We start from the raw sequence: 27,975 nt of genomic DNA, 5'->3' as shown, positions 1-27,975 counted from the left end.
CTTAAGGTGCGGTAGATTGATTGAGATAGAATGTATTTCTGTGTTCTTAAACCTTCTTAATTCCGAAATTTCCACTTATTCACTCCAATTTCCAATAAGAAACATAAAACGCTGAACATAAGAGCAGCCAAATAGACTTTCATTACCCATGAGACATCGTCTACCAGCAAGCTTGGACTGTAGACTTTCGGCTGGCTGAGGTCCTTGAGAGGCGCTAGGCCAAGTCTCACCATATCGAAGAAGCTATGACTCCTCCAATGACTCACCAGTCCGAACTCATATTGCCTCATAATATGTTCCTCGAACAGATGGCGATATGGCAAGCTTGGACGCAGTGGAACAGACAGAAAGATCATTCGGGAAAAACATAAGTTCCTTGCGAAGTAAAAGACTGGCTCTTTGAACAGAGCTTGCTGTTCTGCATAGGAACTCCAACGATCTCCTGTTACGGCAAAGTTATAGCTGAGATTGAAGTTATCGCGTAGTTTGAAGCATTCTGGTAAACTTTCGAAGATTACTAGATCACCTTGGTGAATTTCTTGGAAATATGAATTATTGGTCTTGATCAAGCTCTTAGTCTCCATTTCAGGCATTGCAATTTTTCGATGATTTCTACCAATATCCTCGAAGGATTCGATTCCTGGCTCGGATGGAGGATTCGTGAAATAAGATTGCAGATAGGCCTCGTACATGGTGGTAATCATGATGCTGGCAAAGAAAATTATACTAACTGTTAGCCGCAAATGATTGTTGGCATTGTTGGGGAAGGGAAAAGATTGACCCAACATGCCGCGTATACTCTTATCGTTTAGCAGGATGTTAGTAACGCTCAGGTCCTGCCAGGACATTTTCCAAGTATATATAAGCAATGTAGAAAGTATGCAGAACACTATGAACGTTATTCCTACAATAAGACGATCCATAATCACAGCATAGACCGCGTTATATGGCACCTTAGCTGGAACTTGAAGCATTAGACAGTAGGATGTTAGTATGTAAGGATAACTGGAGGTATCTAACGGCTTTGTACGTAAAGAACTATCCAAGGTCGTGCCAATGTCAAGCTCTTTTCTTTCCACCATTTTGAAGATTTCCCTTACAATGAATTTATTGCTCAATATCTCCAATTGCAAAGTTGCATTGACTTTCTGAGCGAAAGTGTCTATCAAATTGGCAACATAGCCCATCATCTTCATTTCTTTGCTCTTAGCATCCTTATACAGCATAGAACGGGGTGCTAAGAAATCAGCTGCTGTTCTTATAAGCTTTCCTTGCATATTTAGAAATTGTTCTATGTAGATTGGTTTATTTTCCATTAAACTTAGTATTGCATAGTTTGGTTCCTGAAAGTAGCGACAAGCGTGGACTACTTTTGACGTAACGAAGTCATCTTTCACCATGGCTATATTAAATTGTTCCTTCTCAGCATAGCTTTTGCATATGGAATCTGGTTGAATATTCCTTTGTTGATAAATCAAACGTCTGTTTCTTTGTAATTTAACAAGAGTTCGTAAAGTTGCCTCTTTTTCTTCTTCAGGGCTGCAGCTTAGAATCAGAGTAAGACTGCCAAAGTCCCAATCGAATTTTGTGCTACCCGAAGACACCAGCACGGTGGATACATTCAAACGTCTGGACACAGTATGGAAAACACAATCATTTCCATAGATCAAAACGGTGTCGTAGAATTCTTCTAATTGCACTCTTTGGAGGAGACTTAATACTCCTTCCTCAAGCTCAAAGTTACTTTTATTGGTGACATCCAAAAATCGGGCACTTGAATTCCCAAAGCAGAGAAGAAGGATAATCAACCATGCCATGGTTTCCATTTAACTGTGAAAAATCCTTAGTTTTCCTCACATTTTGTATTTCAAAGTTACACGAACAGTTTAGCTGACATGCACTTTTCATGTTTTTCACATTGTGTTAACATGCCATGAAGGTCAGGCTATACGACCCATGATTGGTCAATTATCGGCTGCATTAAAAGTTTTAAGGGGAGCAATTACTAGTTTTTAAGGTTTTCTTTGGTTAATGGATTCGTTATGTGGCCAGCTTATTTCCCAACTTTAACCAATCTCTTGTAACTCATACAAAAGTTTGCTTTAAAGCCCATAGATGGCTATAGATTATCTCTTTCCCTCGACCCCAAAAGTTTTTACCATTATCTTAAAGATTTGTCGGTAGATTTTTTGATTATTTATTTAGCTTATAAACATGTGTCTTACGAAAAAACATTGCATATAAAGTTATTAATTTTTAAAGCCTCGCCACATGAATTTTTTCAAACTTTTCCACCAACTCAAAGAACCCAAAAGCTCCAGGGCAAAGCAACAGCAACTGATGCTCAATGCAACTGCATATATTCCTAAAATCCAGTAAAGATCATCTACATAAATAGCTGTTTCCTCTGGAGGTGCACTGAAATCCTCATAAGGCGTTAGCTTCAGCCTCAACATATCCAAGAAACTTCGATCCATCCAGTGCTTTAGTAATCCGAATTCCTTCTGCCTCAAGATGTGCTCCTCGAAGAGATCGCGATAGGGCAGGTGACGTCTTATGGGAAAACTCAAGATGCTATAGCGAGTGAGACAGAAATCATTTGAATAGTAGAAAACGCGATGGTGAAACAGCTTCTGCTGCTCGTTGTAAGTTTCCCAACGCAAACTATTCACGGGAAAGATATAGTTGTCATTAAAGGACTCTCGCAAGCTTACAAACTGATGATAGTCCTCGAAGATCTCCACCCGGTCATTGCTAACACGCTGCAGCTTACGGTCGTTCTCGAATCGCAGCATATCCATCTCGGCCCAGTTCATGGCCACCTTGTATCTGGACTTTTCCAAATCGCTAAATGTTCGCATCATCGGCTTGGGTGGGGGACTAAACAGGAAGGTCTTTAGGTAAGCTCCGTACATGGTGGTGATCATTAAGCTGGCGAAGCACAGAAGAAGGCAAATCAGCTTCAGTTTTCTGCTAGATTGTCGGGGAAATGGAAACGGTTGACCCAAAAATCCCCTCAAACACATATCGTTCATCAGGATGCTGGTCAGGCTGAGACCCCGCCACGTTCTTTGTTGGATGTAGATCAGCATCACCGAAAAGACGCAGAATAAAACAAGAAGCATCACCAAGACACTGGGATATATAATCACAGCGAAGACCTCGTTGTAGGGCACCTCATCCGGGAGAGGAATCATAAAGCAGTAGGAGCACATCAAGTAGGGATAAGTGAATGTATCAAAGTTGTCCATCTCCCAGGTGGTGTCCACACTCATGCCTATGTCCAAGAGGTCATTTGCTGTCCATTTCGATATATTCACAAAGAAAATTTTCCCCTCCAACTCATTCAATTTCACCTGCATAACCATTGTTGCATTGACCTTTTTAATAAAGTTGTTCAGCAAGTTGGCCACGTAGCCTATCCACTTCTTTTCTCCGGTTTTTGGGTCCAGGGTAACCATGGAACGAGGTGCCAAGTCGTCTGTGATCGTTCTGATCGGAGCTCCTCGCATATTTCGAAATTGATTAATAAAAATCGGGCTACCTTTGAAAATATTTACTTTTTCATAGTTTTGATCCTGAAATAAACGACAGGAGTAGACTAACCCAGACTTAGGGAAGTTTTCTTTTACCATGGCTATATTGTACTGCTCCTTTTTTGAGTAAAAGTTGCATACAGACTCTGGTTGTATGTCCTCTTGAAGAAGGATTAGACGTCTGTTAGTTTGTAGCTTCATCAATGTGCGATAGTTTTCCTCTTTCTCAGCTTCAAACCCACAACTTAGTATCAGTGTTAAGCTGCTGTAATTCCAATCAAAGTCGGTGGTACCCGAAGAGGCCAGCACTGTGGAGACTGGTAATCTTCTGGATAAAGAAGGAAAAACACAATCTTCTCCATAAATTAAAAGAGTGTCGAAGAAATTTTCATGTTGCAATCTTAGCAGTAGAGTTAACAATATTTTCTCAAGATCTAGGTTACTGGTATCGGTTATAGCCGAAAGCTGTGCCCCTGTGTTCACAATGCAGAAAAGTAGGAATATCAACCAAGCCATGGTTTTAATGTAACTGTTAGGAATCTGAATGGTTTTTACTTTTTTGTACTTTAAACCTGCAAAAATCCTTGACTCTAGAAATATGTCTGTCAGGCATGCAGTTTTCGTGTTTTTTCAAAATGTGTTAAATGCCTGGCAGAGGGCAGAGCAATTATAGGTTGCGTGGGCTCTGCAAATAAAAGCTTTAGATATGTTTGAGATATAAAGTAGTATGAATGTTTTAGGTATAATTCCTCAATTTACGCCATTGCCTCCACTTTGCTCCTCCGATTTCCGACAGGAAGCAGAGAATGCTCACCCCGACGGCTGCCAGATAAAGTTTCATTATGAATGATATGTCCTCCAAAAAAAGGCTTCTATTGTAGGCTTTCGGCTGGCTTAGGTCCTTAAGCGGTGCTTTGCCAAATCTAACCATATCGAAAAAGCTGTGGCTCTTCCAGTAGTTCACCAAACCGAACTCATGTTGCCTCATCATATGATCCTCAAAGAGGTGTCGATATGGCAGGTGCTTCCGCAGGGGAATCGACAAGAAGAGTAGACGTGAAAAGCAGAGGTCCTTCGCGAAATAAAATAGAGGTTCCTTAAAGAGCGTCTGCTGTTCCGCATAAGCACTCCAACGATCTCCAGTGACTAGGAAATTGTAGCTCAGGTTAAAAGCATCTCGGAGAGCAATGCAGTCCCGCCAGTTATCGAAGACTTTCAAGTAATCTTTTGGAATTTCACGAAATTGTGAGTTGTTTGAGCTCGTCAGCACATTGACCTCTATTCTAGTGATAGCAATCTTTTGATTGAATTTACCAAAGTCCCTGAAGGAACGAATGTGAGGTCCAGGTGGAGGATCCGTGAAAAAAGATTGCAGATAGGCATCATACATAGTAGTCATCATGATGCTGGCAAAGCACAGGATGCAGAAGACCATCCTTAAGGGCTTGCTTGCATTAGAAGGAAATGGATGGGATTGGCCTAAGAGGCCACGCAGGCTTACGTCATTAAGCAGTATATTAGAAAGCCTCAGATCCCTCCATGTCATATTTTCACTATAAATAAGCAAGGCGGAGATCAGGCAAAACATTACGAATATTATAACAAGGACCAGGCGATCCACTATCATAGCGTAGATCACATTATACGGCAACTTGGATGGAACTTTAAGCATTAGACAATAGGTAGTTAGTAGGAAAGGATAGCTGGCTGTATCAAGGGGAGTTTCGTGTAAAGATGTCTCCAAAGTAGTCGCAATATCAATCTGGTCATCTTTCACTTTTTTCAATATGTTTCTCAAGCTGCTATTCCTCTCTAGGACTTCAAGGTTTAATGTGGCATTCACCTTTAGCACAAAATATGATATTAAGTTAGCCACATACCCTGTCATCTTAGTTTCATTCGTCTTAGTATCTGTATATAGCATGGATCGTGGGGTAAAAAGATCTGCCATTGTTCTTATGGGTTTTCCGTGCATATTTCTGAACTGTTCAATGTAAATTGGTTTCTTCTCTGATAAGCTTATTTCCTCAAAGTTAGGATCTTGAAAGTAGCGACAAGTGTATATGATTTGCGACTTATCAAAGTCATCTTTTAACATAGCTATATTGAATTGTTCCTTTTGTGCATAGTTATTACACACATTCTCTGGTGGGATATCTCCTTGTAGGTAAATCAAACGTCTGTTTCTTTGCAGCTTTATAAGGGTTCGATTTGTGACTTCTTGATCTGCATTAGGCCCGCATCCTAGTATCATTGTGAGGCTACTAAAGTTCCAATCATAACTGGTGCTTCCTGAAGACACCAACACAGTGGGTACATCCAGGTGTCTTATTACTGAATGAAAAACACAATCCTCCCCATAGACAATTAAGGTGTCATAGAATTCTTCCTGGCGCAGCTTAAGGAGAAGAACCAATAACCCATCCTCTATGTGGCTTTCGTTTTGAGCTGAGATATCCGATATAGAGGCTTCAAGCTGCCCTACACAGATGAGCAGAATGACCAACCATGTCATAGTTCACAACTTAACTGTTGAAAATTCAATATTTTATATCCTTTTCGTTGCATTATTTGTCGATTTAACTAGTTTTCATGTTTGGGAGACATATTAGTTTTTAAATATTTTTAAAAAACGTTCATTGTTTACAGTTTGGCTCAACAATTTCTAGTTCGTGTTAGCTTTGTAAAACAAGATTGGTGGAAATATTTGATAGCTCTTTGAACAATTTTAATAATATGCTCCTATCATGCACGTGCTGCATTCCGATCCTGTTGTTAATATTTGTGGAGCTAAAATATTAATATATAGTGAAATTTCAAATCTTCTCCATATACGAGATTTTGTTCGACTCTTCCAGTTGCAATCTCTGTAGGAGATTTAACAAACTGTGTTGCTTTTATCTGAAATATCCGACAATTGGTCACTCCCATTCCCAAGGCAGATGAGGAAGTTAATAAACCAATCCCTGGTCTATACAAAACTGTTGGGTATCTCGTGCGACCATCACATTTTGTACTTTTCACGAACTAAAGAACTGGTACTTTGTAAACATATTGGTCTGGCATGCGATATTCATGTTTACTGAAGTGGGCTTACATTTTGCAAGAGAAGGTCAACCCACAACCCCCAAAGGATTCTATTAAAAAAGCATATTAATATATTATTCTGGTATTATTACATTGAAGCAGATTAGATACTATTTAAAAGAATAAGGGATAGTTTGTATGATTAATAATTCAACTACGCCAATGTCTCCACTTCTCTCCCAAAACTTCCGACAGGAAGCAGAAAATGCTGACGCAGATGGCGGCCAGATAAAGTTTCAATATCAACGAGATGTCCTCCAATATAATGCTTTCATCAAAGGCTTTTGGCTTACTGAGGTCCTTGAGCGGTGTAATGCCAAGTCTAACCATTTCGAAGAAGCTCCGGCTCTTCCAGTAATTCACCAAACCAAATTCGTTTTGCCTCATCAGGTGATCCTCGAAGAGATGTCGGTAGGGGAGGTGTCTCCTCAGGGGAATCGAAAAGTAGAACAACTGGGAAAAGCAAAGGTCTCTTGAGTAATAAAATAATGGTTCCTTGAAGAGTTTCTGTTGTTCAGCAATGGAACTCCAACGATCATCCGTGACTATATAATTATAGCTGGTGTTGAAGGAATCACGAAGTGATACGCACTCCCGCCATTTCTTAAAGATTTCAATACTATCTTTTTTCATTTCCATAAATTGTGTGTTGTTGGTGCTTCTTAGGACTTCAGCCTCGATATCGGTAACGGCCAACTTTTGGTTATATTCGCCAAAGTCCTTGAAGGAGCGAATGCGAGGCTCAGATGGTGGATCCGTGAAGAAAGATTGAAGGTAGGCTTCGTACATCGTGGTCAGCATGATGCTGGCGAAGCACAGAATGGTAAAGATAAGCCTCAGTTGTTTGCTGGCATTCGAGGGAAAGGGAAAAGACTGTCCCAAGAGGCCTCGCAGACTCATGTCATTAAGTAGTATATTAGAAAGTTTCAGCTCACGCCACGACATGTTTTGATTAAAAATGATCAGTATAGAGATTAGACAGAACATCACAAAGATAATGACAAGTACTAGCGGTTCCACTATCACGGCGTACACCAAATTGAAAGGTATCTTTGTTGGAACTTTAGCCATTACACAGTACGATGTCATAAGATACGGATAGCTGGATGTTTCAAAGTTCTTAGAATATAAAGATGACTCGAGAGTCATGCCAATGTCGAGCTCATCGCGTTGAGCCATATCTGATATCTTCCTTATGTTAGTTTGAGGAGCTAAAAAGCCAAACTTTAAGGTGGCATTAACTCTCTGTGCGAAATTATTGATCAAGTTGGAGACATAGCCAATTGTCTTCATTTCACCAGTTTTTGAATCCCAATACTGCATGCATCGAGGGGGTAACAGATCTGGCACTGTTCTGATAGAATTTCCATGCATATTTCTGAACTGTTCAATGTAAATTGGTTTCTTCTCTGATAAGCTTATTTCCTCAAAGTTAGGATCTTGAAAGTAGCGACAAGTGTATATGATTTGCGACTCATTAAAGTCATCTTTTACCATAGCTATATTGAATTGTTCCTTTTCAGCATAGTTATTACACACATTCTCTGGTTGTATATTCTCTTGTAGGTAAATCAAACGTCTGTTTCTTTGCAGCTTTATAAGGGTTCGATTTGTGGCTTCTTGTTCTGCATTAGGCCCGCATCCTAGTATCATTGTTAGGCTACTAAAATTCCAATCATAACTGGTGCTTCCTGAAGACACCAACACAGTGGGTACATCCAGGTGTCTTATTACTGAATGAAAAACACAATCCTCCCCATAGACCAGCAGGGTGTCATAGAATTCTTCCTGGCGCAGTTTAAGGAGGAGATGCAGTAGTCCATCATCTATTTGGTTTTCGCTTTTAAAGGAGTTACCCAGAAACTGTGCTGCAATGTGTCCCAGACAGAGAAGGAATATGACCAGCCATGCCATTGTTTTTCCACAAACTGTTATTAGACAATGAGATACTTAAGCTCACTGATTGTTCTTTACAAATTGTTTTCATGTTTAGTACTCATTTTAGGTTTTTAAATATGCAGCAATTAAACTCATCTAAAACATTTCCAGCGATGTTAGCTTTGTAAAAGAATTTAAATAAAAATGTTTGGTGGAAAATTAATATTTTTCCATCGTTTAGGGGAAAAGCTTCCGTAGACATGCAAATGTTATATTTTTTTGACATGCACTTTTCCGCCAAAGCCCATTTAGTAAAATTCCTTGGGGAGTCTCGTTGAAAAGGCTTTATATTTGAATAATTTTGTACAAAAAAATATTAGCATTTAATTATAATAAAAAATTAAGTAATATTAGGTTAAGTTGTTAGGTTATGGTTACCTATTCTCGCAGCTAGAACCTCGAACAAAAAGCAAAAGATACTTATCACCATAGCGGCCAAATATATTTTCAGAATCCAAGAGATATCCTGAAGCAGAAGGCTGGCATCTAAGACTGTTGGCGGACTGAGATCTTTAAGAGGTGTAATGCCCAGTCTAACCATATCAAAGAAACTGTGGCTCTTCCAGTATTTCACCATACCAAACTCCTGCTGCCGCATCATATGATCCTCGAAGAGATGTCGATATGGAAGATACTTTCGCAATGGGATGGACATGAACAGCTGGCGAGAGAAGCACAGATCCTTAGCGAAGTAGAAAATGGGTTTCTTGAAGAGTTTCTGTTGCTCAGCAAAGACGCTCCAGCGATCTTCAGTTACTATATAACCATAGCTGATATTGAGGGTATCACGCAAAGTGAGATATTCCCTCCATCCATCAATAACAAAGAGATCTTCTTTGTTTATTTCTCCAAATTGTGAATTATTTGTTATTATCAGAGAAGTCATTTCGATTTCGGGAATGGCAATCTTCTGATGATATTTCCCAATATCCTTGAAGGTACGTATTTCATGATCAGTTGGGGGATTTGTGAAGAAGGACTGCAGGTAGGCATCATACATGGTGGTTATCATTATACTGGCAAAGCAAAGGATGCAAAAGATTATCTTTAGATGTTTACTCGCATTTGGAGGAAAGGGAAAGGATTGACCCAAAAGACCTCGTAGTGTTATGTCATTTAGGAATATGTTAGCTAGATCCAACTTCCGCCAAGAACCTTTCGGACTGTATATAAGTAGTAATGAGAGCAGGCAAAAGAGAACCAACATTATAACCAGAACTAGCCGGTCTACTATGATTCCATATACTCGATTAAAAGGCATCTTTGCTGGTACTGGGAGCATCAAGCAGTAATTTGTCAGCAAGAATGGATAACTTGCCGTATCAAGACCATTGGTGAGTACTGTAGCCTCCAGGAAAATGCCAATATCCAGCTCATCATTCTTCACCTTTCTTACTATATCTCTGAAGGTTACGTTAAAGCTCAGAGTTTCAAACCGCAAAGTAGCATTTATTTTCTGGGCAAAGTTATTCATCAAATTGGCCACAAATCCTGTTAACTTCCTTTCACGAGTCTTTTTATCCAAATAGACCATGGATCGGGGAGCTACTAGATCCGCCATTGCCATGATTGGCTTTCCGTGAAAATTCCTAAAGTTTTCAATGAAAATGGATTCATTTTCCATTAGATATATTTCTTGAATGTTTGGTTGTGTAAAAGAACGACAGGCGTAAATCTTTTGCGTCGTTTCAAAGTCTTCTCTTACCATAGCCACATTGTATTGCTCTTTTTGTGAGTAGCTTTCACACACAGAACTTGGTGCAGTATCTTTTGGTAAATAGATTAGACGTCTGTTTCTTTGCAGTTTAATTAGAGTTCGGTAGTTAACCTCCCTTTCCTCTCCTGGACCACAACTGAGTAACAAAGTTTGACTGTTGAAACCCCAATCAAAGTCAGTGCTTCCGGAGGATACCAAAACGGTGGGCACAGCCAAACTTCTGGATACAGAATGAAAAACACAATCCTCTCCATATATTAGCAGGGTATCGTAATTCTCACCCTGATGCAGTTGTATAAGAAGTTCAGACAAAGCTTCTGTGAAGTCTTTTTCCCTTTGAACTGTCACATCGAGAAACTGGCTTCTTGTCCCTCCCAGACACAGAAGGAGCACTGCCAGTCCAACCATAGTTTCCAACAAACTGTCTGCATATCATGAATGTTAACCCCGTTTTGTTCTGCCGTTCATTTAAGTACTTTACATGTTAAAAACCTATAAGAAAAACATGATTAAAGGTTGTAAAATTGGCCCCAAATATTTTTATAGCTCTGAAAACCTTCTGCAAGCTCTAAAACTAATTATATTTTCTCATGCACCCTCCCTGTTTTTGCAATTGGAAAATTAATAGCTATAAAGGTCAGGCGTAATACGTTTACTATTTATATGATGCCCTAAACGTTTTCAAATGCGACAAAAAGGTTTTCCTTTTACTATATTCAATCTTTTTTATTTATTAAAATGTTAACAAGTTTTGCATTGAAATTTAATAAAGATCTTTTTACCTTCTCCATAACCTCCATAGCCCTTTTAACCTTTCACCGAATCTGAACACCTCCAGAATAAAGCAACCAACACTTAAAGCTATGGCTCCATAATAAAGCTTAAGTATCCAAGAGATATCATCTAGCAAAAGGCTTCCCTGAAGCTTTTGCTTCTGACTAAGATCTTTCATGGATGCCAGGCCCAGTTTAACCATTTCAAGGAAGCTGTGGCTCTTCCAGAATGTCACCAATCCAAACTCGTGCTGCCGCATCATGTGATCCTCAAAGAGATGTCGATGTGGCAAGTAACGTCGCATTGGAGGACTGAAGAACATAAGCTGATTGAAGCACAGATCGGAGGCCAGATAAAAGGCGGGTTCAGCGAAAAGCTTCTGCTGCTCCTCGTAGCCGCTCCAACGATCTATAGATACGGGAAAAATAAAGCTTGTGTTGAAAGAGTCGCGCAATACAAGGTATTTTGACCAGTCTTCATAGATCAAGATGTTATCCTCTCTGATCTCCCGAAAGTGAGAATTGTTCAGGGAAGTAAGGACATTTACTTCAATCCGGCTGATGGCCATTTTTTGGGAAAAGTTTCCAATATCCCGGAAGGAGCGAATCGATGGCTTGGATGGTGGCTGAGTGAAATAGGATTGGAGGTACGCCTCGTACATGGTGGTGATCATAACGCTGGCGAAGCACAGGACAAAGATGATCAGCTTAAGGTGCTTGCTTGGATTGGGAGGAAATGGAAAGGATTGACCTAAAAGTCCTCGAAGGCTTTTGTCGTTTAACAGAACGTTTGCAGGTGTAAGATTCTTCCAGGATAAGTTTTGTGTGTAGATTATCAGAATCGAAAACACACACAGCAGGACAAAGATGATGCTGAGTACCTGAAGATCTACTATCATGGAATACACTAAGTTGTAGGGCAGTTTGGCAGGAACTGGAACCATCAAACAGTAGCTAGTCAGCAAGTAAGGATACCACACTGTATCCATTCCTTGGGACTGCAATGAACTGGCCAATGCCGTACCAATATCTATAATATCATCCTTTGCCCAGTTCATTATATCCATCATATTGGCCTTCTCCACTCCCAGCTCTTTTATGTTTACAAACTTCAGTTTGGCATTCAGCTTCTGAGCATAGGTGTTCATCAGGTTGGCCAGGTAACCCACCATCTTGGTCTCGCCAGTTTTCTTATCCTGATATACCATTGTCCGAGGGACCAAACTGTCTGGCACTGTCCTAATCACAGCTCCTTGCATATTCTGAAAGTTCTCTATATAAATGGGTTGGCCTTCAAAGAAGTGTTTCTCTTCGTGGTTGGGTGTCTGAAAGAAGCGACAGGAGTAAATGATATCCGACTGGTAAAAGCTAGACTTGACCATGGCAATGTTGTGCTGCTCTTTCTGGGAGTATTTCTTACAAATGGACTCTGGTTCGCTAGTTTCTTCTATATAGATCAACCGTCTGGCTCTCTGCAACTTAAGTAGGGTGTCTGGATTCTCCTCCTTCTCTGCCTCAGGTCCACAGGTCAGTATTAAGATTGAGGTACTGAAACTCCAGTCATAACTGGTACTGCCTGAGGCTACCACAACTGCGGGTTTTCCTAGGTTTCTTAAAACCGAATGGAACACACATTCTTCTCCATAGACGAGCAGAGTATTGTACTCTTCTTCCAAATTAAGTCTTAGAAGCACTCGAAGTAGTCTCTCCTCCAACTCCAATTCTATGGAATGAGATGCATTTAAGAACTTGGCACTCAACTGGCCAAAGCAGCAGAAAACCAGGACAAGCCATCCCAGAGCCATCATGAAACTGTTGGTAATCCTCACTAAACGAGTCCTTTTTATTAGCCAAGTACAAGTATATAAACTACTCAATTTGAAAGGTATTTGTAAACCGTGTTTGAAAGTGCATATCAGGTTATCATGCAATTTCCGTGTTTAACACATTTCGTCGTCGACCTATGGCAAGGCAATTAACGGCTGCACTTTAAAGTGTTTGTCTGACATTTATGCGGGACATGAGATTCATTTAGCCGAGAATGTCTCCTCCTGGGGGCTAAAAGAGAAAAAAATATGTACATATATGTGTATGGCCTTGTGCGTGAGATTGCCCCATTTGAATTTCTCGAAAGGCCTTTAACAACTTCCGCTGCAACTCGAAAATGAACTCGAACAGCACAGACCAAGTGCATTCCCATTTCGATGCATGTTTTAAGAGGCGCTGGGAAGACAGACAATTCGATTGCTGAAACGAAATTTTCCGGCAATTTAAGCCAAGTCAAGCTCATTGCATTCGATTTTGTGACTTAGACTGGAGGGCAGGAGTAAAGTGGGGTGTGCTCCCGCATGGAAAGTGTAGAAACGCAAACATTTCGTTTTATGCTCTTAATTGCAGTGCAAGTGGATTTCAATTATTCAAATGAGGCGTCGCTTCCCCGGCATACAGCTGCACTTCCGAACTGCAACTGACACAAACTGGTCCGTTCGCCATGCGTTTTTTCGTTTTTTGGCCAACAAACCAGATTCAAATCGGATTGAAGGGGGAATTCGATTTGGAGAGGTGAAGACCAAGGCAAAGGTATGGACATAGGCATAGGCATTGGCGACACTGAATTTCTTCTGCTTCATCATTGACTGCCTGGCGATGATATCGCGGCTTTATCTCTTTGGCCTGCCTTTTGCCATTTTGCTCTCCGCGACGTGAATGACGTTTCAGCGAAAGTTGTTACGTTACCATCGACAACCAGCACCGAAAGCCTATGCAAAACCGGTCGGTCATTGATTTTTGGTTACTGCAAATTGTCTGGCCATGACCAGCTGTGGAGCACAACTCATCTCCGCTGCAACTGCAACGGCAACAACCAAACGAATGGCAAGCAAAAATACTTGGTTGTCACTTGTTGTCTTCGGTCTACACTGCGTATACTTGATTTGTCTATAATGGCTTTTGTGCGTGCAATTGTGTGGCGAATTTCGATGTTTATGGGCGGTAAATGTGTTTACATTGCCAACCAGTTGCAGTGCCAGTCGCACATTGTTCAATATATCTCAAAGAAAATATTTTCTTAATAAACTTTACTTTTACTTCAAAGGTAGCCGATGAAGTCTCCGCGATTGGTCACCTATGCTGTGTTATTTAATGGTCTATGTTTTCTTAGAAACACTAAGCCAGTTTGTTAACCATTTTGTAATGATTTTACAAATTAATTTTGTTTTTTATTATGTGGTTGATTTACTACTCTGACTTTAAAATTGCAGTTTTTCGTGGAAATACAAAATAAAGGAAACTTAACAGTTTCCTTTTTGCTTTTCTTAAATTTAAAAATAAAATATTGGTATACATATCCCTCCTGTTTAAACTTGTAATTTACCTTAAAATTAATTGTTACAAAAATATTAAAATGATTTTATTGTTTATTTGTAAAACAGGTTAGTATAACTTTCATAATGTTTTTGTTTTAAGCTAATGGTTACTAATTGTTTGGTGTTAATTAAGTCAAATTTGCACGTTTTTTGTTTGTAAAAAATGTTGTAACAGCTTTAAAAATGGAAAAGGTATTAGCATTGATAAAAAATAACAAGTATCTTTGGAAAACTTGTTACCTTTTCAGGTTTTACAAGCAAATATTTCTTAATATTTCCAGTTTGATTGAGCTGAAACAATATTTAAACTTTCTGTTTTTCTTAAACAAGCATTTGGGTTGTTAATAAAAATGTTAAATATATATTATATTATGTATATATAATCCCAATAGGTTAAAACAATTACAAGTTAAAGCTCAAAAGAAGAAAACATACTTCATCGATTCCGAACTGCATTAAATTTGCCCCACTGACCAAATTTATGTTTATCGCTTCAGAACGGCTTATTATGATAATTTCACAAAAACTGGTTGCACTTCCTTTCACTACCTACTCTTTTGTTTGGCCTGTCAAAAGTGGCTTGTAATCCAAGGAGCCATAAAACAAGGGCCAAGAGCCACCGAAATCTGCACAAGCTGTTCATTAGGTCTTCGATTGTGCTTTTTGTTTTTGGGCCACGTTTATTTTTGTAAGCCCGGGCATTGTATTTTTGGCGTGGCTCTCTTAATGTGCCCACTTTTGGGTTTGTTTGTTCGACATTTTGCCGGCGATTTTAACACACATTGACCAGACAGCTGGCGGCACAATTTCGGTTTCATTACGAGCTACTCTCTTTCATTTCCTCCTCTGAAGCATTTGCCATTGAAGGTAAAGTTGGTGTTGTTTTTCTGCCTGCCTGCCTGACTGCCTGGCATCCAGATTCACTTTCGTTGCTTTTGATTGAGAATGCTTGAATCTGGGTATCTTGTATCTGGTATCTTCAAGTTGAACCATGAAAATCCACCACGAGGTGAGAGGGTCCCATCTTCAGCTGGCAAAGAGATCGCAACTCTCTCGGCCCGTTTCTCTCTTTCACTGGCTTCGTCTTCGCTATGGCCAAGTTGCTGGCCGCAGTTGACTTGAAGTTTCAGTTACAATACGGCAGTGAGTCGGCCTGGTTGCGATTCCCACAATTGCTCCGCGTGTGTCTCCCCAATTGCGAGTATATATCCTGATTCGCGTCCAAGGATAATCGCCAGAAAGAGTGGGTGCAGTGCTAGATCAACTATATATATAATATATATATTTAAATTCAACGCGAGAGTGCTTATTAAATATAGTTTTGATTTTCAGCAACTGTTTTGCCAAAAGGAATCGGGATTTAAGTAGCATCCTGTCGCAATGAGAACCCTGCCATTTTTGGTAAGCTATTTTCAACGTTAAATGGTTATTTATGTAATAAAAGGGTTTGGTCATTAATCTTAGAAGGTGTCATCGCTGGCTTGACCTGCGATCTGCGACCTCTTCCCACATTGTTGACATTGACAAATCGTGTCATTCCATTACTGGGCCCCAAAACAAAAGTAAGCGAAGTAAGCCAAGTGTAAATTGCCTTCCGGCTGCCGCTACTCCAACATTTTAACTTGGCACTTGTTACGCGAAGAAATGTCTGTCTATCTCATGGATCTCTTTATCCATGCGATCCGCACATGTGCGGATTTGCCCAGCAAATTGTCCCATTGTTTCCACGACTCTTGTTAGCACTGCCATTGCCTGATTTGCACATTTCCCTGAAATTTTTTCTAACAAATTCCTTGGCCTTTAATGTCGGCAAGGGGGATTTTCTACCTACAATCTTTTTTCTTCGGAATTTTTTGATGATTGATTGAGTGATTTTTCCTAGCAGAGATACAAGACAACAGGCTTATAATGATGTCATAAAGAGATATGGAAATTAGTAATGGTGTTTTTAGCAAGACTTGCTTTTGATATTATATAACAAAAATCTTGTTAGGGCCCCTTCTTTTTCTGGCATTGAACCCTTTAAACTGGTAAAGGAATCACTTAATAGTGTTGCTTATGGAAAACATTATTAATCACTTTTAATCTCACAAAATGATTGATTTATGAGTGACTTGAAATGCTTTAAGTCTTAACCGAATATCACCCACATTTTTGGCTCACAAATTTAGCTCAGTTTTCACTTTTATTGTATTGCCCCTGCAATTTCTCGATTTCTCTTTATATTTAATGCTACTTTTCACAGAATTTAAGTTTGCGTTTCCTGCTTGGTTTCAATCTTTTATTTTCTCTCAGTGCATCTCATTATTTACACAATCATATTCCTTTTGCAATATGGAATTACATGCAATCAGCCACCTGCTGAAGAATCGAATGGGGCAGTTGCTGGCTGCGCTCATTTAACATCTTCTTCTGCATCATCAGTAAAATCAACACGAGATCTCCGAGAGCATATAGCCAAACTGTCCTCCTTTCGATCTCAGTCTTCTGTCTGTCTGTGTATTTCGTCTGCCTTTCAAAATCGAGGCGCCAAATGGCCATCAGATGTGGCTTTTGCAAAGATGACTTTAAACTTTTGCAGCCGAAAATCCCCCTGATGATCATTAGCAACTGCCATTGCTATTTGGATCATCATGACGTGTGTGGATGTGTAACCTTTACAAAACGACGTGTAAGTGGCTTCGTTTATTGAACTTCTTTTCTGTTAGCCAATGTATACATCTTCGTTCAATGCAATTCCAAATAAATGCCAAAGTGGAATTGGCCCAGAAAGAGTAATTATTTGTGATTGTTAAGAAAGAAAAGTAAGACTACGAACGAGTATTTCATGGCTAATTTTCAGGGCAAATGGAAAAGAAAATGCTGATTGTCATTGGGGGGAGGGAGGGCACGTTTGAGTCAAGAAGAATGAGCTTTCGGTTTGGGAGGCATTTGGCCAGCGGCTATTCACGACACCCATTGACTTCAGCACCTGTTGTGATTTTCCCCTCGCCCAAAACTAGTGGTTGAGTTCCCCAAATAGGCCGAGGCTGAGCATATTTTAATATGCTGCACGCATGCAAACTGTCCATTTGGCTGCTTTTGAGTGTAGAAAGTTGATTGGATTTATTTTGTCTTTCGATTGGGATTGGGATTTGGATTTTTGATTTTGATTTTGATTATTATAATGTATCTCGATTTTGGCAAGTGCAGCCCTTGCCACTTTTATTTTTGTATAACAAGGAATGCACCTTTCACTTCTCATTCAATTATTTCCTTGCTGCCATCGAAAGATGCTCAGTAAAACTAAACAAAAAAATAAAGGAAAACTTTTGCAATGGAAGACGAGTTGCCAGTGGCCAGTTTTTGGCTTTTTTGGCGGACCAACCAGATGTGAATGTACCAAAGATGTACCATCAGCGATGGCGGCGACACACGAATTCATATTTCGGAATGCGGTTTTCGACCGCAGACAATTTTCTGTTTGGCGCGCAATTACAATGGACGAGTACAGGTACAGGCATCCGCAATTCGGTGGTCATCGTGGTTGCTTTTATATATTTATTTAATTAAATGTTGCTCAAGGGGCCAGCATCTTGAACTGCACAGGCAACGCATGCACGCATTCTCCATTCCCTCTCTATGAATATTAATGATTAGATGAAATTGGTCGGATGTCGATTAGGCAGCCTACTAATTTGTGGCGTTAACATATTTGGGGTGCCTCTTAATTATTTGTCTTTTCCCCGACATTGAGATAGGGCGAAAGAGAGCATTACGTAATGAATGAGGTCGTGAATGCGGCCAGAGTTCAACGTTGGTTCCGGCTGGTTATCAGCCAACCTGACGACCGATCGAAGTTTTATTTTAATTTATGCGAGCTTTTTACTTCGACGGTCTTACAGATTGTTTATTTGATTTTTATTTATTTTATGCAACGACCTTGCTCATCGCTTAGCTCGTCACCGCGGTTAAGTAATTAAAAAAAAAGGGAAGACATAAAAATAAAACAAAGAAACAGCGCCTGCCACTGACCGCCCTCAACAGAAATGGGTTTTGTGGAATTTGGAATTGGTTAGTTAATTGGGATTGTATCATTTGATTGGTGGCTAAATTAGGATTTACCTTTCATTTCAACATGGCCGCAAGACGAGCCTCGAGTTCGTTGCCTAAGTCTTTTGTTTTCGTCTCCTTTCGGTGGCAGTATCTATAAACATATTTGCAGTGGCCAATTGTTTGGTAGCCACCATAGGTGTTGTGCCTGGTCACTCGTGTCTTACCAGCTAATTTGCTTGATTTGTCGCCGTTTGCATAACCTGTTATTGTAGTTATTGTTGTCACTGGCAATACGCAATATTTGTTCGATTGCCTTTCAATTTACTCATTACTCGGTAATTTGCAATTGACACATTGCAGAAATTGCACAAATGACAGAAATATGAAATGAGTTGCAATGCTCAAATTGCAATTGAGATCTCTGGATACTGTCCCTCTTGGTTTCTTATAATAAGGAAAAGTCGAGAGCTCCCTCAGTCGAGATCCCTTTTGGAGTTTGTTGTTTGGACAACTTTTACATTTGTTTTCTGTCGTGCATTGGATTCCAAGCTATGCAGCTGCCCCCCTCCACCATCTCTCTATCAAATCTGGTCGACAGTAGTGGCCATTATGCAGATCAGTTTGGCTGGCGGGGCTCACGCACAGCGTTCCGACCCGCCAAGACCGCTTCCCACACCCGCTGCTCATCTTGCACGGGGCACGCACACGAAATGTTGCCACTTGTCGTCGCAGGTGGACCTTCTTCTGCCGGCTAGCTTTCTCGGGGCCAATCCATGTCATGCTGAGCTATACACAGGAAAAATAACAATAAAATTGATCGTTATTTGGGTTTGTTTTCACACCCAAATAGAGACTTTCTTAGGCATATCAGCGGCTTGTTTTACAGATTAACTTATCTTTGTAATAACATGCAGCATGAGTTTTATTTTTCATTGGGACATTTAGCTTATCGTTTGATATAGTAACTAATCTGTTGACAAGTGGATAAGCTATATAATGGATAGCTCTCCACAAGAAATTAAAAAGTAAACAATAATTTAAGGTTTGTACAACCAATTATTATATAAACAAAACTTAAAGATTAATAGCAGCTGATTTAGATTCCAATTACTAGCTGTGATTACAAATTGAATTTCAATTTGCGGCCACTCTTTAAAGCACTTAGTTAATTTTATTGGAATGATTTAGCATAAATATTTAATGAGAAATGTGATGAGGTTGCCGGCTTGAAATAGTTTTCGTTTTGAATTTTTTTCTCCCTGTGCACTTAACCCGCCGAGAGAAGCAGAGGAAGAAGCAGCATAAAAACACTTTCATTTTTCATTTCATTTAATAATTCATCATATTTCACCTTTTGTTTCTCCCGGCCGTCATCGTTTTGGCGTTATCTGAAGCGCCTTTACCAACTCCCCTCCGCCCCCTTAAAAATGGTTTATAGCCTGGTCCACATTTTTCCCAACTGGCGTGTCGCTAACTTCCGCTTTTCGTTGGTCGTATGCCACTTCTAAGCCACAATGACGGCATAAAAAACGATAAATGTTTTATTTTCGTACATGGGGGTTTTTCTTACACCATTTAGTTCGGCTCAGCGAATTTGAGGGGGCTAGATGAGGAGTGATCTGTGTGCTGAGCAAAGCTCGCATGCCAAGTTTGTCGCTTAAGTCTTTCGTTTGTTTTCGCAAGTCTCTCACATTTTCTACACCTCAATTTGAGAAATCACTTCCTTTCTTCATTCCTGTTGGTCGCGCTACAGTTATTCCATTTTGGACAGCTGCTGCTGCTGCTTGCTGGCTGGATTATGCAACCAGGGCCTGGGATTTAATTATAAGGATTTACCTGATTGTTGCCAATTTCGCGCGAAAACGAACGCGAAAGTGACGCATTATTTACATCCGCTCCGGTTTCTTTTCTTTCTCTTACTTATACTATATTTATGTATTTTTAGTTTCTTGGTTTTGTTTTTTTTTTTTGGCAAAAGGGGAAATGATGTCAGTTACGGTTTTATTACCGTCTAGCATCTAATGTTCTCAGACATTAGTCTTTGGCAACATTTGCATCACTTGGCGATGACTGACGTTTGTAACCACTCGGATAATTGGCCTGCAGACAAGTTGCGATTCTGGGCTAACTGCTTGTAAGTTGGTTCGCACGAAGATGACTTTCAAGTTGTTGGCCAGAATAATTGTGCCGTGTCACAGGCTGATTGTGGCTGCAATCTGCAATCTATTCACATGACAGACAGCCATAACAATGGCAGATCAACTGACATATATCATAACTGTGTATCATCAAGTGCAAGGGGCGTGGGGGGAGATATAACCATATAGCCAGACAACAAAGCAGGCCGAAAAAAAAAGAGTAAACACAATTTACATGAGAACTTCCCTGGCTATTTGTCAGTTGCAAATTCAGACAAGTTGTCGGCCAGATTTCACTTGGCCAATCTCGTCTCTGTACACCAACGCAAACACCAAAGAGGCATCTAGCGAAAAACCAACCGCAGAAACGTGCCAACCATCAGTTGTAGCTGCCACTTGGTTTTGGCTCACTTAGCCACATGCCACAAGTTGTTAGTCCTGTGGTCAACTGGTTAGCCATCCCCAAACTCCCATCCCATTTGCCAAGCCATTGCACAACAGCAGCAGTTAGAGAAGTGGCTGCCGTTGATTTACACTAGCCCACTAAATGCTTGCCAAAGATTTTCGGGTTTCTTCTGCTTTTTCATTAATAAATTTTGTGTCTTTTGCCCCGGTTGCGTAATTTTGTCTTTATTTTTTGGTTATTTTCTATTTTCTGTTTGACCAAAATGAAGGAAAACTCTTGGCTGACATCAGATTTATTGGCTTGTAAACATTTTCGTTATGTTAATGTGCGAGTTCAGAGCTGTTGAGTATTTTGGGGCTTTGGCTTGAGATGAATTTTGATGGCTTTTTGCCGAGTGCCATGGTGTGTAACTTTCTCCCATTGTTAGCATCTTTCTTTTCATGAACTGCTTTTTGGCTGTTCGCAGTGTCTTTTCTGTCTGTCTGTCGATGGTGATGTTGATTTGATTATTTCTTTCTTTTTTTTTCTTTCTGTCTTGTATGGTTTTCTCATATTTTGTGTTTGGCTTTGTTTTGGCAAATCTTTGACATTTGGCTATTGTATGTGGTCAGCGAAGTGTGTTGTTAGTGAGGAGCAGCAGCTGGACTACGCAGCAGCAGCTGGAATAGCACGACAGTCAAGTGGAGATGGCCATAGGTCAGTTAGATGGTCGGGTATGGTAATGTGACAGTTTCTTTGGGAAGTGACTGTTGGATAATCATTTTGTTTGTGTGGGCTTCACTGATTAGCATATGTGACGCGCAAAGGTTATGCCATAACCTCCTAAAAAGTGAGTGTATAGTGCAGAGCAGTGACATCACTGGAGCAGTCAGTAATTGCAATTAAAAGAGGCATCATTAAGCTGTCAAAATGTCTGCGTTAAAACTGTGAAAACAAAGGAACAGGCTGTCTACAGGGCTGTCAAAACACAATCTCACAGCTTCCGTTTTGACATGACACTTTGGACGCCTCCCTGCTATATCAAAATAAAAACAATGCGACTCCAAAAAGATGCCATAATCAGGCGAGACTACCGTGAGATTGCGCATACGCCACCGATCGACAACGAGCTCAACTGGGCCAAGCCAAAACACCCGATGATCTTTATGGCAGTGGGTAACGCTCATTGTCCGTCGAGTGTGTATTATTTTCACTTCACTTTCTGCTCGAACATCAGCCACCAGCCATCAAAATGTGTTATACCCGCACTCGTACTTAAATTATATAGATACAAATCAAATGTCAAGCGCCCACACACGTATATATACTATACACTACCGATTCCGTCTGACATTTGCAGTCCAAGTGCAGTTTGGAAAGTTAAAGTTTTTTGGTGAAAAATTCAAGACAGAATTGAGTTTTCCTCTTGTATGAGTGTGTGAGATACGTTTGGCATTTTTGCGTGGGCGTGGCCAGAAAGCGGCTCCCGCGGTCAATTGAAATTCGTCGCCGCACTTCAGGGCAACTTTCACGGCTAAGCCGGCTAAGGCCGTGCAACGTCTTCCGCCTGGCTGGATGACTGATGATGACTCAATGGCCCCCAGTTAGCTGATTAACCGCATCGCGATATGCCAAATTAAAAGGCGAAAACCGGGCCGAAAATGAAATGCTTGAGGATTGGCTTTTGCCTTGCCTTTTAACCCATCAAGTTGGCGGTTTGTCAATTCTTCTGTGGTCAACAACTCAATTCCAGCCTCTCCATTTCATTTCCATCTTTAGCTCAGCAGCCTCAACTTGACATTGACCCAATGCTGAAAAAGTGAAAAAAATTGGACAAACACATCTACAATTTTGCTGAGCTAATTTGTTTTTAACTTCGTTATGTTCGAGTTTATTGCGTTTATAATTCGCCTTTTTTGGCATTCACCAATTTGTTTTGCCATCTTCTATTTCGGCCGGTAAAAGTTTTTGTTTTTTTTCTCGTTTTTTTGGTCTTTTGTCGGGGTCTCGACCTTGTCCACAAGAAATCAATTAAAATATTTGTTTCCAGGAGCCATGTGTTTACATGGCAGTTGGGTTTATCTGAAAGATTTATGGCAACCTCTAAGATGGTTTTGCCTTCCCAACATTTTCCCCCTGAATAAATTTCGCTTTTTTGAGAGCTCAGATTAGTATCTCTGACTATGGCCTAATCGTACAAAATTTGAGTTCCACGAAGTTTCAATTAAAATATTTTTGGCACCAGTACTAATCCTCAACTTTCTATTAAATTTGCAGTTGGCGTTGACGCTGTTGGTCATTGGAGCCATAGCCACAGCCTCATCCTCTAGCAGCACCAGCACCACAACCTCGGTGAAGCCAAAAACAGAGACCAAGTCAGAGAAGCCCACCAAGCAGCCTTCGGCATCGGCATCGCCATCGTCCAAGGCCACAACCACCACCTCCACCACCTCCACCACCCGCCAATCGAAAGCCTTGAAGCCGGGCGACAATCGTGGCAAGAGAACGCTCTATGACTTTGGAAATGCCGGCTATCTGTATCCGGAAGTGGCTTCTCGGAGAGCGGGCTATGTGGACAACACCGCAAGCTATTATCCCCAGACTGGCTACTACAATGGCCAAAATGCAATTGGTAAGTAAGCCAAAAAGATGTGGTTTTCATTTTCACAGATACTAATGGAAACTAGTTGGAAAAATGGCAATCGTTTAAAAATAATTGCTAATAATACAAGTACTAACCAAGTACTAGTGCTTAAAGAAAAATGCGTTAAATTTGTATCAAATTCTGTGAAAGTGAAAAGTAAAGAGAAATAATTTCTAATTAATTCAACATTTCCTTATTCCAGCTCAATATCCAGGCAACTTTGGACCCGCCTATGCTCAATATCCCCAGTATCTGGAGGCTCCCGAGCCCATCATCGAGATCATCATCAAGGATGCCAATGAGACCTTGGCCGAAGAACCACCTCAGCCAATTGTGACCAAGAAAAAGAAGAAGAAGGAGAAGGTGCACGTGTTCTATGTGAACTACAAGAAGGATCAGAACAACAAGTTACATCTAGAGTCCCCCATTGCCTCCCTGAACAACGATGATAATGAAGAGGAAGAAGAAGAGGAAGAGGTCATCGAGTATCCAGTAACACCCCTGCCCCCTGTAAAGTCAACCACTCTCCGTACAATTATCCATCCGGACTCTGAGAAATATCACAGCAACTCCGGCATTCATGTGTCCTTTGGAGCTGAGAACAAACACCAGACTGGACACATTCTGGAGGAGCACGATGCCGAGAGCATTCAGCGTCAGGTGGTGGCTCTACCGCCTTCGGTGTCCGCCAAAACAGAGGGAGGATACATCAGTAATACCCGAGCGGATTATGGACGAGAGAACAATTTTGGCAGGGGACCAGGACCGGTTTCCAATCTCCTTTTCGGCAGCAACTATCAACAGTCTGGCATTAACTACCAGCAGCAACAGCAACAACTTCCCACACAGCACAGCAACAACTACTTTAGGCCACCAGCGGCTCTGGTGGGTCCTCCTCCCAGCTATCCCAAGCCAGCACCTCAGCAACAGGCCCAGCAGCAACATCGTCCCAGCATCACTCAGCAGCAACTGCCCTCCACTTCCTCACAGACCATTTTCAATAAGTTGGTGCAACAGTCGCAGTACTACATCAACCACAATCAGCAGTACCCGCAACAGCAGCAGCATCACCAGCAGCAGCAGCAGCAACAACATCAGCAGCACCAGCAACAGATACCGCAGCAACATCTACAACAGGCACCACAGCAACAGCCACTGCAGCAACAGCAATATCAAAAGCCTCCACACAAGCAGGTCCAGGTGCCATTCTTTCCCACAATTCCCCCAAAAACCGTGACTCCTGCGCCTTATCAGCCCGTCAAATTCCGTCCTACACCAGCACCTGTATCCCAAGTGAAACCTCTTCCTCTGCCCGTTAAGCTGGACAATTCAAACTACCAACAGCAGCAGCAACAACAACACTATCAGCCACAGCAGCAACAGAAGTTGCCGCTGCAGCAGCAATCTTTCCAGTTCGTGCGTCAGCCTCAATTCGTGCAACAGCCACAGTTTGTGGTGCGATCTCCCACTCCACCGCCAGAATATTACACTCAGCAGAAGCAGCAGACACAGCAGCAACATGTCCAGCACCAACATGTACAGCAGCAACATATTCAGCAGCAGCAACACACCCAGCAGCAACAATCCCAGCAGCAACACTCCCAGCAGCAACATCTCCAAAGCGGACTTAACTACTTTGACATTAAGCCTTCCAAGGAGACGGAGTTGCTGAAGTCCATTCCTAAGTTCGAGCAGCACATCACCGAGACTGTCCAGAATCCCATTGCTCAATCGCAACAGCCACAGCAGCAATATCAGCAGCAATTTGCCTATAGCAGCACGCGGAATGAGGTGATCCATGATGTTCCTGCTCCCAATTTGGGACCCACAGCTCAGCAACCCATCTCTGGTCACTACATCACGGCGGGCTCATCGAACTCTCAACTTTCTCAGCAGCAATCTCACTTCTCCACCTTTCCTAGTATAGCTCCATCACAGCCTCCCGTTTACGCTGAGTCCACTCATGGCCAGAAAGTCATGGTGGTGACCCCAGTGCCCCCATCCTCCAACTATGTGACCTATAGCCAATACTCCCAGGCTGCCAACGAGCCGGTTGTCCATGTCAATGCCCAATCCGCTGCTCTGCAGGCTCAGGCCAGCACCAACTTTGCCCAACAGCCCAGGCAGCCAGCTTCCTCGCTGATCAGTGCCCCATCTACGGATAACTCTCCCTTCAGTGTGTCCACCTTCCACTCGGATGTGTTCAAGGAGCTGGAACAGCGCAACCAGAAGAAGGATAAGCAGACGCCACAACTGGTGCAGCAACAGGCTACCAAGATTGCTGCAGCTCCAGCTCCGGTTCCAGTTCCTGCTCCCGCTCCCACTTCCACTCCTGCAACTTTGCCCAATGGCAAGGCCTCGCAGACCCTTCTCCAACTGCCCGACGAAGTGCCTGATGATCTTCGCCAGCAGCTCTTCTCCTCTGGAATCTTGAACAATGCCGATATCTCCATCTTAGACTACGACAAGCAGGGAGATATCGCACTGGAGAATCTGCCCGCTGAGCATCTGCAGCATTTCTACGGAGCTGGTGGTGGTGCCCAGATTGCCGAGACTAAGAAGGTTTTAACCGTGGTCAAGCCCAATGGCGATAAGGTGGCTCTCAGTGAGAAGCAACTGGACCGCGTCAAGCAGAGTAACTCCCTGCCCCAGAAACAGGATCTCGATGTGAAGGTGGTGCGCTATGATGCTGCTCAAGGTCAAAGTGTGAGCGATAAGTACGTGCGCACCGATGCCACCGTCGTGACGCCAGTGGACTTGGCTGAACGCCAGCAGTACAACCGGTACCTCCCCTTGAAAATCAACGGAGCGCAGTTCCCGATCCCCGACAGTGAGGAGCTGGTGGGCAAGCGAATTGTCAGCGTGGTGGTCCTGGCTCCCGTGGAGGCTCAGAACCAAGCACAGGGAAGTAGTGAGGCTCGTAGTGCCGATGGCAAGGAGGTCAAGTTCCTGGGCGGTGAGCTCATCAAGACGCTTGTGAAGAAACCCACTAAGGATAATTTTAAGCGCTGGCTGGAGAAGGAGGCGCGAACGGACTTGGAACTGCAGTCCGTCGTCTTGCTGGTGGCCAAGTGAGTTGATAACCATCTTATTTAGAGTTCCAAACTAATCTTTTCCCCCTTCCAGATCCACCGATGCATCTGCGGAACAAGAGATTTTCATGTACGACATTGCAACGGGCAGCATTAACCGCCTGAATGGAGAGCTCTCCAGCACGTTTGTCAACGTGGCCGAGGAGAATGCCAGCAGCGAGGATCTGGAGCACGCCGCCACCTTGGACCCCAGTTCGCTGGAGTCCATGATGCATCTGCGCCGCAGATAGACATCGCGATCGAGTCGAGTCGCCGCAGTCCACAACAAATGCCATTTAGCTACTCAACTAGACATGATCATCGTGCGCCCCTGAACAACCCCTCTTGACTTTTACTCCCCCCTTAGTTTTTTTTTCTACACTTTCCTTACTCTCTTTCCTCAGGTTGCACATTTTCCACTCAAAAAAAAGAAACTCGTTTCATAAATCACGGCATTGCATCCAATCCTCTTGTAGTATTTCCATTTTGTAAATATTCTATGCTGATGTTAAAATTATAGTAATTTAAGTTAATTTACGTAAAAATATTAAAATAAAAGAAAAAGAAAATTAAAAGTAATTGTGGTTTTAATGGATGTGAACAATTTTAAAATATTAGGATTTGGCTGTTTTTTTTTAATAATTTAAATACAAAATTTGTAAATTAACAAGTCTGCTAATTTTGGAGAAGTTTCTCTACATACTTTCTACATGCAACTATGTTTGAGCATCTAAAAAATTATATCACAAAATCAGAAAGATTTTTTATTAAATTTATATTTAACAAAATAGAACATTTTTTTTATCGGTTTTACGTTGAATAAATATTTTATTACTTTAGATGTCAAATGTAAAAACAAGTTACGTAGTCAGTAAGTAAATGTAAGTTACACACGTTAGTAACCAAGACCATTGACAGCGCCACTGTGCATGTAATAGGCAAGTAAAGTTTGTGTAAAATAGTATTTACTACAAGATGCTTTAGCAAAAGTGCAACAAAGTAATATTAAAGAATATAGTCGTGTGATCAAGAACAAACTCGATAAATAATAATTAAAAAGTTCTAAACAATAATTTCCATCTAAATCAAGGCCCGTTTTCGTTGTTTACCAATTCGTTGAGATCGATCTGTGAATCGAGGGCAATATCGGTTCAAGCGGACACCTTAATTTGGGCCAAGGTTAGCCGGTGGCCACCGCAGTCTCCGCGATGCTTGCTGAGCAAGAAGTTAAACGTGTCTCGATAGCAGGACAAGATTTTGCAGCGCCCACAAATCACACGCATACG

General features: G+C 41.4%; 7 protein-coding genes across 7 annotated transcripts; 1 reads left to right on the top strand and 6 right to left on the bottom strand.

Moving 5' to 3' along the window:
• Nucleotides 1–56: 56 nt before the first annotated feature.
• On the bottom strand, nucleotides 57–1,817 carry LOC108112080. Its single transcript, XM_017221828.1, has one exon. It carries the CDS (start codon nucleotides 1,815–1,817, stop codon nucleotides 57–59), a length of 1,761 nt encoding a protein of 586 aa, XP_017077317.1.
• A 432-nt stretch (nucleotides 1,818–2,249) lies between these two features.
• LOC108112079 lies at nucleotides 2,250–4,052 on the bottom strand. The gene has a single exon (XM_017221827.1). It carries the CDS (start codon nucleotides 4,050–4,052, stop codon nucleotides 2,250–2,252), a length of 1,803 nt encoding a protein of 600 aa, XP_017077316.1.
• A 220-nt stretch (nucleotides 4,053–4,272) lies between these two features.
• On the bottom strand, nucleotides 4,273–6,051 carry LOC108112078. The gene has a single exon (XM_017221826.1). It carries the CDS (start codon nucleotides 6,049–6,051, stop codon nucleotides 4,273–4,275), a length of 1,779 nt encoding a protein of 592 aa, XP_017077315.1.
• A 722-nt stretch (nucleotides 6,052–6,773) lies between these two features.
• LOC108112077 lies at nucleotides 6,774–8,537 on the bottom strand. Its single transcript, XM_017221825.1, has one exon. It carries the CDS (start codon nucleotides 8,535–8,537, stop codon nucleotides 6,774–6,776), a length of 1,764 nt encoding a protein of 587 aa, XP_017077314.1.
• Nucleotides 8,538–8,916: 379 nt separating this feature from the next.
• On the bottom strand, nucleotides 8,917–10,686 carry LOC108112076. The gene has a single exon (XM_017221824.1). It carries the CDS (start codon nucleotides 10,684–10,686, stop codon nucleotides 8,917–8,919), a length of 1,770 nt encoding a protein of 589 aa, XP_017077313.1.
• A 370-nt stretch (nucleotides 10,687–11,056) lies between these two features.
• LOC108112075 lies at nucleotides 11,057–12,856 on the bottom strand. The gene has a single exon (XM_017221823.1). It carries the CDS (start codon nucleotides 12,854–12,856, stop codon nucleotides 11,057–11,059), a length of 1,800 nt encoding a protein of 599 aa, XP_017077312.1.
• A 2,689-nt stretch (nucleotides 12,857–15,545) lies between these two features.
• On the top strand, nucleotides 15,546–27,197 carry LOC108113279 (putative mediator of RNA polymerase II transcription subunit 26). The gene is made up of 5 exons (XM_017223828.1): nucleotides 15,546–15,659; nucleotides 15,749–15,817; nucleotides 23,252–23,606; nucleotides 23,821–26,689; nucleotides 26,745–27,197. Exons 2-5 carry the CDS (start codon nucleotides 15,797–15,799, stop codon nucleotides 26,938–26,940), a joined length of 3,441 nt encoding a protein of 1,146 aa, XP_017079317.1. The 5' UTR covers nucleotides 15,546–15,659; nucleotides 15,749–15,796; the 3' UTR covers nucleotides 26,941–27,197.
• The last annotated feature ends 778 nt before the right edge of the window (nucleotides 27,198–27,975 follow it).

This window comes from Drosophila eugracilis, unplaced genomic scaffold (genome assembly GCF_018153835.1).
Source record: "Drosophila eugracilis isolate 14026-0451.02 unplaced genomic scaffold, ASM1815383v1 contig_90, whole genome shotgun sequence".
Classification (NCBI taxonomy): Eukaryota; Metazoa; Arthropoda; class Insecta; order Diptera; family Drosophilidae; genus Drosophila; species Drosophila eugracilis.
The sequence above is the reverse complement of the archived record's forward strand: the minus strand, read 5'-3'. Positions and strand labels throughout refer to the sequence as shown.